Here is a 14,263-nt window from a genome sequence, read left to right on the forward strand (position 1 = left end):
AGCTTCATGCATATAGACTTTGTGATGGTCAAGCTGCTTGTCTCCTAGCTTCATGCATATATACTTTGTGATGGTCAAGCTGCGTGTCTCTCATAGCTTCATGCATATAGACTTTGTGATGGTCAAGCTGCTTGTCTCATAGCTTCATGCAAATATACTTTGTGATGGTCAAGCTGCTTCTCTCTCATAGCTTCATGCATATAGACTTTGTGATGGTCAAGCTGCTTGTCTCCCTAGCTTCATGCATATAGACTTTGTGATGGTCAAGCTGCTTGTCTCTCTAGCTTCATGCATATAGACTTTGTGATGGTCAAGCTGCTTGTCTCATAGCTTCATGCATATAGACTTTGTGATGGTCAAGCTGCTTGTCTCATAGCTTCATGCATATAGACTTTGTGATGGTCAAGCTGCTTGTCTCCCTAGCTTCATGCATATAGACTTTGTGATGGTCAAGCTGCTTGTCTCATAGCTTCATTCATATAGACTTTGTGATGGTCAAGCTCCTTGTCTCATAGCTTCATGCATATAGACTTTGTGATGGTCAAGCTGCTTGTCTCATAGCTTCATGCATATAGACTTTGTGATGGTCAAGCTGCTTGTCTCATAGCTTCATGCATATAGACTTTGTGATGGTCAAGCTCCTTGTCTCTCTAGCTTCATGCATATAGACTTTGTGATGGTCAAGCTGCTTGTCTCTCTAGCTTCATGCATATAGACTTTGTGATGGTCAAGCTGCTTGTCTCATAGCTTCATGCATATAGACTTTGTGATGGTCAAGCTGCTTGTCTCATAGCTTCATGCATATAGACTTTGTGATGGTCAAGCTGCTTGTCTCTCTAGCTTCATGCATATAGACTTTGTGATGGTCAAGCTGCTTGTCTCATAGCTTCATGCATATATACTTTGTGATGGTCAAGCTCCTTGTCTCATAGCTTCATGCATATAGACTTTGTGATGGTCAAGCTGCTTGTCTCTCATAGCTTCATGCATATAGACTTTGTGATGGTCAAGCTGCTTGTCTCATAGCTTCATGCATATAGACTTTGTGATGGTCAAGCTCCTTGTCTCATAGCTTCATGCATATATACTTTGTGATGGTCAAGCTGCTTGTCTCATAGCTTCATGCATATAGACTTTGTGATGGTCAAGCTGCTTGTCTCATAGCTTCATGCATATATACTTTGTGATGGTCAAGCTGCTTGTCTCATAGCTTCATGCATATAGACTTTGTGATGGTCAAGCTGCTTGTCTCATAGCTTCATGCATATAGACTTTGTGATGGTCAAGCTCCTTGTCTCCCTAGCTTCATGCATATAGGGGCACGGTGGCTCAGTGGTAGAGCTGTCGCCTCACAGTCAGAAGGTCCTGAGTTCTATTCTCGCCTGGGACACTGTGGGCGCTGTGGTTGTGTTCCCCCCCATATCTTCAGTGCCTACTGCCCAGGTGGGGTATCTCGTCGTAAGGGCCTTTCTCTCTGTGTGGAGTTTGCATGTTCTCCCCGTGCTCCCCCAGGGGGGTTCCTCCGTATATAACCCCCCCACTAAAAAACATGCAGAAGATCAGATCGTCATCGTCATCCGACCAGTGACGACAACATCCGAAGTTGGTCCCCGGGCGCTGTACGAGAAAGCGACCACTGCTCCTGGCCTGCCCCCCGGAGGAAAGGACATGCCTGGATGGGTTAAATGCAGAGGACACTTTTCACCGGCCACCGTCAGCATGAGTGTGTTGTGGCCGCATGCATGTATTGTGGTGTTCGTGTGACAATAAAAGACGGGCTTGTCCGTTACGAGAGTTTTCTTATAGACTTTGTGATGGTCAAGCTGCTTGTCTCATAGCTTCATGCATATAGACTTTGTGATGGTCCAGCTGCTTGTCTCTCTAGCTTCATGCATATATACTCTGTGATGGTCAAGCTGCTTGTCTCTCTAGCTTCATGCATATAGACTTTGTGATGGTCACGCTCCTTGTCTCATAGCTTCATGCATATAGACTTTGTGATGGTCAAGCTGCTTGTCTCATAGCTTCATGCATATAGACTTTGTGATGGTCAAGCTGCTTGTCTCTCTAGCTTCATGCATATAGACTTTGTGATGGTCAAGCTGCTTGTCTCATAGCTTCATGCATATAGACTTTGTGATGGTCAAGCTGCTTGTCTCTCTAGCTTCATGCATATAGACTTTGTGATGGTCAAGCTGCTTGTCTCATAGCTTCATGCATATAGACTTTGTGATGGTCAAGCTGCTTGTCTCTCTAGCTTCATTCATATAGACTTTGTGATGGTCAAGCTGCTTGTCTCTCTAGCTTCATGCATATAGACTTTGTGATGGTCAAGCTGCTTGTCTCATAGCTTCATGCATATAGACTTTGTGATGGTCAAGCTGCTTGTCTCTCTAGCTTCATTCATATAGACTTTGTGATGGTCAAGCTGCTTGTCTCTCTAGCTTCATGCATATAGACTTTGTGATGGTCAAGCTGCTTGTCTCATAGCTTCATGCATATAGACTTTGTGATGGTCAAGCTGCTTGTCTCTCTAGCTTCATTCATATAGACTTTGTGATGGTCAAGCTGCTTGTCTCCCTAGCTTCATGCACATGGCAGACTTTGTGATGGTAATTTCAATTTAAAACATATGAGGGGAAATCCTAGCCTGTGCTCCTCTTTAATGGGCCGTCATGGGATTGGAGTATGCAGAGAATGATTGAATTTTGTGAGAAGGCCAGGAACGATCAAGTCTCGCCTGCCGTTATGCAATCGACCATTCCCCTCTCACAACGCCACGTCTGGTAAAAGCTGCAGTGGGGGGGGGGGGGAGGCCGCGGGCTGGAAACCTCAACGTCTGGACTAGAAGAGAGAAAAATATTTTTTCTCCTAAATGACTCAAGACTTATAAAAAAAGAAGAAACCCAGCTATCACGTATAAAAGAACAGCTGAACTATCATGGGCCAAATGAGATGTGATCCACCACATCAAATGCACAGTTTTGAATTGGCCTGCCTTTCATGCTGCTAAATGAGTCTTTTTACACTGTGATGCTTGACATCCTATATTTCCTGACAGACGGAAACATATGGATCCTATACGAACCTTGCCATACTTTAATTTATATGGTTGTGTCATGTCTGTTTCCCCCCCTTGACTCTCTCCACCTGCTTGGCCCAATCTGACAATATCAGGATGAAGCTCTTCTTACTCCGAGGCACTGAAACGACCACTTTGTCAAAACTTTTTCACACCCACCACTGTGGTGGATAACTCTACTGCACAGACTTCGCAGACAGACTTCACCTTTCCCGTTAAGTCCATTATATTCAAATGGCCCTCGTCTCTTTTTCTCTCTTCTGCAAGAAGACATAAAGTAATCAAAAGTTAAAAGCAAACACTCAAGGAGGCACTTAGCACAAAGAAAAGCTTTTATGATAAAACATTCATATAGTGTGCAGGAGACAGGTGATCTTTGCAGATGATAGGGTTGTCTTGTGGTTAGTTTCAGTGCAGTATGGGCTTGGGGAGCCTTGTAGATGAATGCCCCTAATAACATCCCCGCCAACCACCAGACCATCCAGGCAGAACAGCTTCTACCTGAGTGTATTTCTTCAGTGGTGTGAAGTATGCCTTAAAGAGCTGTTGGAGGTTGCAGTAAAGTAGGCTTCATTACCTTGACAGACCGATGACAGCTAGTATGACCGGCAGACCATAGATGCACGCGCACACACACGCACGCATACACATGCACGCACGCACGCACGCACGCAAGCACGCGCCCGCACACACACACACACACACACGCACGCACGCACGCACGCACGCACACGCACGCACGCACACGCACACACACACACACACACACACACACACACACACACACACACACACACACACACACACACACACACACCTAAGGCTAAATCGTCATGGGGCTAAAAACACAGTGTCATGGGGCTAAAAACACAGTATATAAGCTATACATACTGTATAAACACAGTATATAGGCTATACAGTACATACTGTATATAAACACAGTATATAGACTATACATACTGTATATAAACACAGTATATAGGCTATACATACTGAATATAAACACAGTATATAGGCTATATATACTGTATATAAACACAGTATATAGGCTATACATACTGAATATAAACACAGTATATAGCTATACATACTGTATATAAACACATTATATAGGCTATACATACTGTATATAAACACAGTATATAGGCTATACATACTGTACTGTATATAAACAGTATAGGCTATACTGTACTGTATATAAACACAGTATATAGGCTATACATACTGAATATAAACACAGTATATAGCTATACATACTGTATATAAACACAGTATATAGCTATACATACTGTATATAAACACATTATATAGGCTATACATACTGTATATAAACACAGTATATAGGCTATACATACTGTACTGTATATAAACAGTATAGGCTATACTGTACTGTATATAAACACAGTATATAGGCTATACATACTGAATATAAACACAGTATAGGCTATACATACTGGATATAAACACAGTATATAGGCTATACATATTTAATATAAACACAGTATATAGGCTATACATACTGTACTGTATATAAACAGTATAGGCTATACTGTACTGTATATAAACACAGTATATAGGCTATACATACTGAATATAAACACAGTATATAGGCTATACATACTGTATATAAACACAGTATATAGGCTATACATACTGTATATAAAGCACAATATCCGTGCTACAGTGAGAGAGGGAAACTTGTGGGAATTTCCTCGCAAGTCCACTCTAAGTCGTCTGGCGAAAGGCCAAGAAGCCGGGGCATTCAAAACCTATTCTGGACGGGTCGCGAAACATTTCTCGCGCAGTGAAAATATCTGGATTTGGAAAGCTTTCAAGCTGGGGAATCATGCTGGAACAGAACATTTGGGTTGGTGACAAGACAGAAGCCTTTGATAATTTATGTCAAAAAACAGTGACTTTATCTCCAGTGACATCTTGCATTTATAGAAAATCCGATGGGGTCCAATTCCAATGGATTAGGATTATGAGATAAAATTGTAATACCTCAGTGGGGAGAAACTGTTAGAGAAATACAAAACAAGTGCAAACCTTTAAGCCCAGTGGTGTCTCCCAACCCCCTTCTTTGCCCCTCCCCCACCCATATCCCCCTAGTCAACCCCCCACCCACCCCTCGATTCCCGACTCTCTACCACCTTCCTATTCCTAGCTACATCCCCTTTCCCGACTAAACTTACTAAACGTCCTACGTCCATGAATGACTTCCTGAGTGACTGAGTGACTGACTGACTGACTGACTGACCTGACTTCTCCATCTCTTGACCTCGGCGGGGGCCGCTGGCCCAGCGCCGTGGGAAGAAGAGGGGCAAACTTTCAGTCCTTCATGTCGGGAAGTCAATTCACATGGGTTGTGTGTGGGGTCAGCTTGAGGTCACACTGGGCATCCATTAGTGGCCTTATTTAGAGTATTATTCCTTTAAGAGGAGTGATTGGCCAGCAAAGACAAAGAATCATTACCTTCGCCCGCCCCCTCCCTGCCAGCAGTCAATAATGAGGGATCATTAAAATGAATAGATGGACATTCCCCTTTTCTCCGGATCCTTATTGCAAAATCAGTGTCAGGGGAAATGAAGATTGAGCTTGGAGAAGGCGTCTAAAAGCCTCACAGTGATTGTCGTGAACTCATCTCCAGTGCCAGGCTCCTTTATCTACTGTAAGAGTCTGCACCTGCCTGAACTCTGACTAGCCAGGGCTTTTACTGCAGCCCATTAAGAGCATCCCTAATGTGTCCTACAACCTACTTCAACGTAAACATTGTGCATATGGACCCAAACATTTACAGCAAACAATGGAAGGATGACGTCTCCGAGCATTTCCAGCAAAGAATCTGAGCTCTCAGAGTGAACTACAAAGGGATATTAGAGTACGTCGGCTTTGATGTGGAGAATGGAGAACTCACATGTTGTGATCATATAAACAGACACTTTCAGATAATTCTCACTTTTCAGATTTCTTAAGCTCAAACACATGTCCACCGGCCAAATTTTACAAATCCTTGCACAACATTTCATGCATCGCAAAAGAAAGAAAGAGTGAATCAAGCTGAATGATTGCAGATGCGAGAATAAAAGACAGCACAAGATTTTCCAGGCCCCATCTGGTTGTCTTTTTGAGCGTCTCTTAAAGTGTCTTTTAAAAAGGTGATTTGTCTGTGGGCGCGCAACGATGGGACCATGTCAGCATGTCAGCGGGTCGTCTGCTGGTCCTGTCACATGTGCAGTGGTCCCATGAAAGGGTCCCGGTACACCTGTGGAGTCTAACCACCCCGCCCTGAACTGCCCAACAACACACACATAAAAGAAACACATGTAAACACAAACACAAATCCACACACACATGGTTCCCATCGTCCTTCCTTATCACCAAAAAGGTCACCGAAAAGAGGATCTGTTTATATCTTTGGTTTTCTCAAGACTAAATATCAAGCTCAGTAGAAAAAAAAATCACAAAAACAGACTCAAGGGACCAAAAAAGATCAAATGTGGAGCCACTTATGGGACAAAACTATCAAAGGTCCCTGTGTATGGTCAAGCAATTATCTCTTAAAGCATCTCTTAAAGCCACCCCCATGGGTTTCAACGTGCCCTTCATAACAGAGGTATATTGAGGATTTACTGCCTGCAGATGGCCGGAGAGAGAAGAGGGCAGGAGCTCCACCACTGTGCCTATGCACTCACTTTATAAAAAGCCCAAATCAAGGGCTCAATGGGAATACAATGGGGAGGAAGCAGAGCTATAAAGGCGCTATAAATCCACAGAGTGAAACTTCTAAGCCGTGCCCTGTGCCAGGTGGAGGGTGCGCGCGGCCCCCGGGGAGAAAATGGCACGCGCTGCAATCGTTATGATCTGAGATCTGCTTTTTGCTTGCCTTTGCAGTTTATTGCATGCAGTCACACCACAAAATCTGTCTGTTTCAGCTAGTCAGCTGGTCAGGTGGTCAGTCAGTCAGCTGGTCAGTCAGTTTATCAGTCTGTCAAAGTCAGTTCAATTAACTTCTCACAAGTAATCAGTAGGGTAATTTTGTCACTATAGCCGACTGTAGATTTAATGGGTTTTCAGACTGGCAACTTTATTTCTCAAACGTGACGAGCAAAAAAATAAATAAAAATAAAATCAAGCACTTTTTTTTTTTAGCATTGGGAAAAGCATTAATGTGTTGACTCCCAAAGCATTTGGCAATGCATTACACTACTACTACCTCAACGACCTGTCGAACCCAACGAGGTCTGATCAGCATTGTGAACTTATGGCTTCCACAGGCCCGGTTCTACGGGGGTCCAAAAGCATGCATTGCACCCTTATTTTAATTGTCTGCATGCTCAGTTGAAAAGTAAAAAAAAAAAAAAAATTTTTTTTAAATAAATGCTACAGCTGCACACTTACTGTTTAAACTTGAATTATAGTTGTTGTTTTTCTTTGTTCTTTGATGTGATTTTATGGCTTTTTGGCACCTATATGTAACCTTTTAAGGTTGAGATAATTGTATTATCATTATAGCCTATGGTCCAAATATTTCAGTAAAGCACTTGAAACACTTGAAATATTCTTGCTTGGGTGGTATCATTCTACTTGAAATGATGGTCAAATGCATTATTTTTAGTAAAATAACATGTCAAATTTTTCGGACGGCCGGCCTTTGGCCGGGCATCTGCACCCCTTCCTACAGTATCTAGGATGCACCTCTAATCATCTTGTTCTGGAACCGGCCCTGGGCTTCCAGCTCACTGGACAACTGCTGGTGAATTAACTGGGGCCAGGGGAGCCAATGGGAGAACAGAGGACCTGTCAACAAGTGCTTTCTCTCTTTACTCTTGCTTGATTTAACAAATTAATGTGCAAATTAACACGTGATCTTATTTGGTGACTAGCTAACTGCAAATGTGTTATTCTAATCACAAACACAAGGAGCCATCATGATTCTTTAATTGGCTTAAAATTGCTAGTCAGTAAAAGGTAATGGGTGCAATAAATACATTTCCTGACACACTGCAATACAAACAATACTGCGTAGAGTTACAACTCTGTGCTGCCGTGGGCTTGTACAGGTTCTTTACTTCGGGGGGGGAATCACACGGGCCTTCCCTGACCTTTCAACAATAAATTGTGCAACTCCTCTTATTTTCGCATCATGCATATTCCATTTCTCTAGTCAGTGCCTCCACCTGTCTGCTGCACGGGCCATGGAAACCATGTCCTGCAGTCATTTCTCCACTGTGTCAAAGGCTACGCTTCTGTCAGAGGAAGACTTAGGTAAGAAGAGAGTGCCAGGAAAAAGGGGCGTGGCTGCATCTGTAAATAGGGGAGCTATTTTGGGCTTGCCACGGTCGTACAGGGGAGCACCGCCTAGGCCCGCCTTCTGTCACTATGGGGATGGGCCATTTGTAACTTTGCTGGATGGAAAAAGTCTGGAGGACTGGCAGGTGGTACACAGGAGCGTGGCACAGCTCCCATGGCGAGGAGCTGTTTCACTCCCAACCACCCGCTACTAACAATACTCACCGGAACACACACACACAGGCCTCTGCTTGTACCTGGCCTATCAGCAGCTTGTTGCATTGTACAAGCTGAAGTATAGCTTTGCATTTACGTTGGAACAAACAAGGCCCGCTGCTTGAAATAAGACGCTCTTTGTTGGAAATGAACGAGACAGATTTGTATGATGTGAAGCAGATGGTAAAGTGCCTTAATCTATTGATTATTTTGTTGTACTTTTAAGTGAAGTGAACACATGAGTAAATGATAGAGGAATCAATATTCTTTTTGAAAATGCCATTGTGTTGTGCCTGAAAAAATTCAATAATTTTTCCTACACATGTCAATGTCCAACTGTCTCCATTTGAGGTTTTATTAGGAATATAGGGACAGGTTGGAACAGTCCAGGGTTTACTAAGGTCAAGCAGTATAACACAAGAATATCACAGCCCTGAGCTACACAGAGCCTTAAGCACCACCATATGGCCTATGCGTGTAATAGTCCCAGAATGCTTTCAATATGCACCGAGGGAGAAAAAGACAAAGACAGAGGAACTTAGTAACTGATTCGGGATTTTGTGATGCAAATTTTATTATTTTATATATATAAATAGCAAATGGAGTATCTGAAAACATATAATTTCCAACAGCCAGAGACATGCAACAATCTTGTGGGAGTTCTGATCTTTACAGTACAAAGCTAAATAGAGCCCTTTTTGTAGAGGCAAACTTTTATCAAGAGAATAAACTATAGGACAGACAGTAATACTGTATCAAACTGCTCACGACAACACTGAAATAGCCTACTCTATATAGCTCACTCAAAGATAAAAAAAAAAAAAAGACAAAATAATCCAGAACTATAGTCAAGTATGGTCATCATTATGTCATTTATTAATTCATTGTTGAGAACACATTAAATGCACTTAAAACACCATTTCATTTTTCATAAATATTTCATATTAAAGAGAACTATGTTTCACCTTGTGCCTACACAGAAAAAGCATTATAGAGTTGCAATGATCTTGTAGCCAAGAAAGAGAATAAGGCACAAAATAGAAACCTTATACATACAGTCATGCTATTATATATATATGTCTGTCTAAAATGTATTAGGAAGCTACAGTATATTGAAAGCTACTGTCTGCTAAATTATCCCCAACATTAATATGGTGTGCATGCTTGAAAAAGTTGTTTAACATGGAAAAGACTGAAAGAAGAGGTGGTGTGGGCCAGTTCGTCTGTTTATCACACGACAATGGAAAACAATCTACAGTACAATATTTGGTCTGGAAGCAAGAAAACCTGCTCTGTTTCTACGGTAAAGTGCATAATGTTAGGTTTTGTACGGGGGGACCGTTCTACGCTAAGGTCTCCAACATTAAGAGAAAAGAGGAAAACTTGGACAATAATTTCACCAAAGATAAAATCCTTTGATATAAGTAGATCAATTATTGCCAAGTAACAGTCCTGCCAGGTCCTCAGTTTGATCACACAGAGGAAGGGTAAAACTGAGATTGTTGCATACTTGTACGTATTATCTGTGCTGCCTATTTACACGCGAACCTGCAGTGCAAGAAGTGTGGACAAGTGTATATCGTTGTATTCTCGTCAAAATTCAGCAGGTAAGCATACCGTTGTTTAACAAACCTCTAGCTGGGCGGAAAGAGAAAGCTGATACCTGCCTTTATAAGTCCCTGCCGGACCGGTCAGCTTATTGTTGTCATTGGATATGTATATCTTCTCTGATTGTCTGAGCATCTCTGTAGGTAGGTCTAATGTGGAGTGGAAGTCTGAGCATCTCTGTAGGTAGGTCTCATGTGGAGTGGAAGTCTGTCTGAGCATGTCTGTAGGTAGGTCTCATGTGGAGTGGAAGTCTGTCTGAGCATCTCTGTAGGTAGGTCTAATGTGGAGTGGAAGTCTGTCTGAGCATCTCTGTAGGTAGGTCTAATGTGGAGTGGAAGTCTGTCTGAGCATCTCTGTAGGTAGGTCTAATGTGGAGTGGAAGTCTGTCTGAGCATCTCTGTAGGTAGGTCTCATGTGGACTGGAAGTCTGTCTGAGCATGTCTGTAGGTAGGTCTCATGTGGAGTGGAAGTCTGTCTGAGCATGTCTGTAGGTAGGTCTAATGTGGAGTGGAAGTCTGTCTGAGCATGTCTGTAGGTAGGTCTCATGTGGAGTGGAAGTCTGTCTGAGCATGTCTGTAGGTAGGTCTAATGTGGAGTGGAAGTCTGTCTGAGCATGTCTGTAGGTAGGTCTCATGTGGAGTGGAAGTCTGTCTGAGCATCTCTGTAGGTAGGTCTCATGTGGAGTGGAAGTCTGTCTGAGCATGTCTGTAGGTAGGTCTCATGTGGAGTGGAAGTCTGTCTGAGCATGTCTGTAGGTAGGTCTAATGTGGAGTGGAAGTCTGTCTGTCCATCTCTGTAGGTAGGTCTCATGTGGAGTGGAAGTCTGTCTGAGCATGTCTGTAGGTAGGTCTCATGTGGAGTGGAAGTCTGTCTGAGCATCTCTGTAGGTAGGTCTCATGTGGAGTGGAAGTCTGTCTGAGCATGTCTGTAGGTAGGTCTCATGTGGAGTGGCAGTCTGTCCATCTCTGTAGTAGGTCTAATGTGGAGTGGGAGTCTGTCTGAGCATCTCTGTAGGTAGGTCTCATGTGGCGTGGAAGTCTGAGCATCTCTGTAGGTAGGTCTCAGGTCGAGTGGAAGTCTGTCTGAGCATCTCTGTAGGTAGGTCTAATGTGGAGTGGAAGTCTGTCTGAGCATGTCTGTAGGTAGGTCTCATGTGGAGTGGCAGTCTGTCCATCTCTGTAGTAGGTCTAATGTGGAGTGGAAGTCTGTCTGAGTATCTCTGTAGGTAGGTCTAATGTGGAGTGGAAGTCTGTCTGAGTATCTCTGTAGCAGGTCTAATGTGGAGTGGAAGTCTGTCTGAGCATCTCTGTAGGTAGGTCTAATGAGGAGTGTCTGAACATCTCTGTAGGTAGGTCTAATGAGGAGTGTCTGAACATCTCTGTAGGTAGGTCTAATGAGGAGTGTCTGAACATCTCTGTAGGTAGGTCTAATGAAGAGTGTCTGAACATCTCTGTAGGTAGGTCTAATGAAGAGTGTCTGAGCATGTCTGTAGGTAGGTCTAATGAAGAGTGTCTGAGCATGTCTGTAGGTAGGTCTAATGAAGAGTGTCTGAACATCTCTGTAGGTAGGTCTAATGAAGAGTGTCTGAACATCTCTGTAGGTAGGTCTAATGAAGAGTGTCTGAACATCTCTGTAGGTAGGTCTAATGAAGAGTGTCTGAGCATGTCTGTAGGTAGGTCTAATGAAGAGTGTCTGAGCATGTCTGTAGGTAGGTCTAATGAAGAGTGTCTGAACATCTCTGTAGGTAGGTCTAATGAAGAGTGTCTGAACATCTCTGTAGGTAGGTCTAATGTGGAGTGGAAGTCTGGGGGCAGGAGGATAGAAATAGGCACTAAGGTGAAAGGATAATGAAGGTAGTAGAAGTGGTACAAACACATCGTCCTATCAGGGGGAAGACAAATGGAGAACTGAGAGTTAAAGAGCAAACTGCATAATATAAGCATAAGGCATACAGTACATAAGTAGATTTTCAAATACATGTTTATACAAAAAAGAATATCATACATAACATTCAGTATACATGAACGAGATAATAAGAAAGCAAGGGAAACAAATACAATTCTAACTATTCACATATTCCCTACATATTTTTCCAGCCTTTTTTTTCCTGTTTCCCTGTAAACAAATCATTGAAATGACAAACATATAAAAACCACCGCTTTGGGTTACAATGAGCCATAAACATTTGCATTTGCGTGACTGTTGCTGTAGGCGGTGTTTTGTCACTGTTGCTGTAAGGCACCACTTGGGTTAGCACAGACCAATGAACACTCGTCGTCCCATTAGTTTGTCCATGCATTAACGTACAACACAGATCACACTCAAAATGGAGATTGTCATTATTCAGTCTCATGGAGCTGTTTGGTCCACCGAAGAGCTTTTTGCTGTGAATTAAGGCAAGTGTAGTTGTATACTTTGCTCCCCGTATCACTTCCCTTTATATAACATTCATTTTCTTTTGTATTTATTCAAACGTAGCTACGCAGTCTCTTGTCAGTGATTGTCAGTGTGGCTCCGCAGCGAGCCTTTGAGTGAGGAGGAGGAGGAGTGGATGGCAGCGACAGACATGAGGAAGATCCTGGTCAATAATTTATTCTTCATCATCTGGATCTCCAGGGTTATCATCGGCTCCTTGTTGTTGTTGTTGTTGTTGTTGTTGTTGCCCCTCTGTGTGTGTGTGTGTGTGTGTGTGTGTGTGTGTACTGCTGCCAAAGACTTCTGGGCGTCTATGCGTGAGTGTGCACAGAGATGCTGGAGAGGTCGTTTCTGATGATCTCGTTAACTGTGGAAAAAAGAGAGGTGGGGGGGGGAGGGCATTTTTCAAAAATCTCATCAAATGACAATAGAGATCATAAGCACGTCGGAGGCCAGTTGAAAGATGTTTCTGTTAGATTGAACGGGGGCAGCGGCAGTCTAGACATTACAGAAGCAAGGTCATGACCTGAAGGTGTGTGAATGTGAAGCGTGGTGATGAAGCATGCATGCTCAGTCCACTCAACCTGGTTTTGTACGTATCAGTATCGATATTGGCCTTTACAATAACCTGTATCGGTCCAATACACAAATCTATTTTTTTTAAGTCATCTTCTTGTCTTTCCTGCACTAGTTCCTGTGCCCGCGCCTTTCCCACAGTCGGCAGACACAGATCAGTCCCCGGCCTTTATCTGCTCTGTGTTCTTTGGCACAACGGAGGGAAGTGACTGTAAGATTGCGAGGACCCCAAATCCAGAGAGAGAGAGAGAGAGAGAGGGAGGGAGAGGGAGAAAGAGAGAGAGAGAGAGGGAGAGAGAGAGAGAGAGAGAGAGAGAGGGAGGGAGAAAGAGAGAGAGACACAGACAGACACCGAGGAGTCTAGTAAAATCAGTGAGACAGGAAGTCCACCCACCCGAAGGCCCGCTGATGTGTGTCCAAGTCAGTGTGGGCCTGCAGCTCCTTATCACTAGATAGTGTTTAGGTCAACAGCTGATCATCAGCCCAGAACACATCTCATCCATAACAATGGGAGGCAGATGAAGAGGCAGAACTATGTCAACAGTTCAGACTCGAGTCCTTTTCTGACCTGCAGCCTTTCTATGTTGTACTGTAAATGGATAACAATACAGTATGCTGCTGTATTGAACTGATGATATGATGCTGATTACAAATAACCATCATGCATCATGCATTGCTGTTCTGGTTTGTTCTTTTATGTTCTGTTCTGTTCTTTTATGTTCTGTTTAGTTATTTTCTGTTCTGTTCTTTTATTTTCTGTTCTGTTCTGTTCTGTTCTGATCTGTTCTGTTCTTTTATGTTCTGTTCTTTTATGTTTGTTCTTTTATGTTCTGTTCTTTTATGTTCTGTTCTGTTCTTCTATGTTCTGTTCTTTTATGTTCTGTTCTGTTCTGGTTTGTTCTTTTATGTTCTGTTCTGTTCTTTTATGTTCTGTTTAGTTATTTTCTGTTCTGTTCTGTTCTTTTATTTTCTGTTCTGTTCTGTTCTGTTCTTCTATGTTCTGTTCTTTTATGTTCTGTTCTGTTCTTTTATGTTCTGTTCTTTTATGTTCTGTTCTGTTCTTCTATGTTCTGT

At 42.8% G+C, this 14,263-nt stretch overlaps 1 protein-coding gene across 1 annotated transcript in view; it reads right to left on the reverse strand.

Annotated features, from left to right (window-relative positions):
- Nucleotides 1-12,924: 12,924 nt before the first annotated feature.
- LOC310784871 (nuclear factor of activated T-cells, cytoplasmic 1-like) overlaps nucleotides 12,925-14,263 on the reverse strand; it is a gene marked incomplete at both ends in the record, with an annotated part of 104,095 nt that continues 102,756 nt past the window's right edge. Inside the window, one exon of the mRNA XM_083645907.1 lies at nucleotides 12,925-12,980. Coding sequence (XP_083502033.1) covers nucleotides 12,925-12,980 — 56 coding nt within the window. The remainder of the gene's footprint in view (nucleotides 12,981-14,263) is intronic.

This window comes from Poromitra crassiceps, assembly GCF_964638095.1.
Source record: "Poromitra crassiceps genome assembly, chromosome: 1".
Classification (NCBI taxonomy): domain Eukaryota; kingdom Metazoa; phylum Chordata; class Actinopteri; order Beryciformes; family Melamphaidae; genus Poromitra; species Poromitra crassiceps.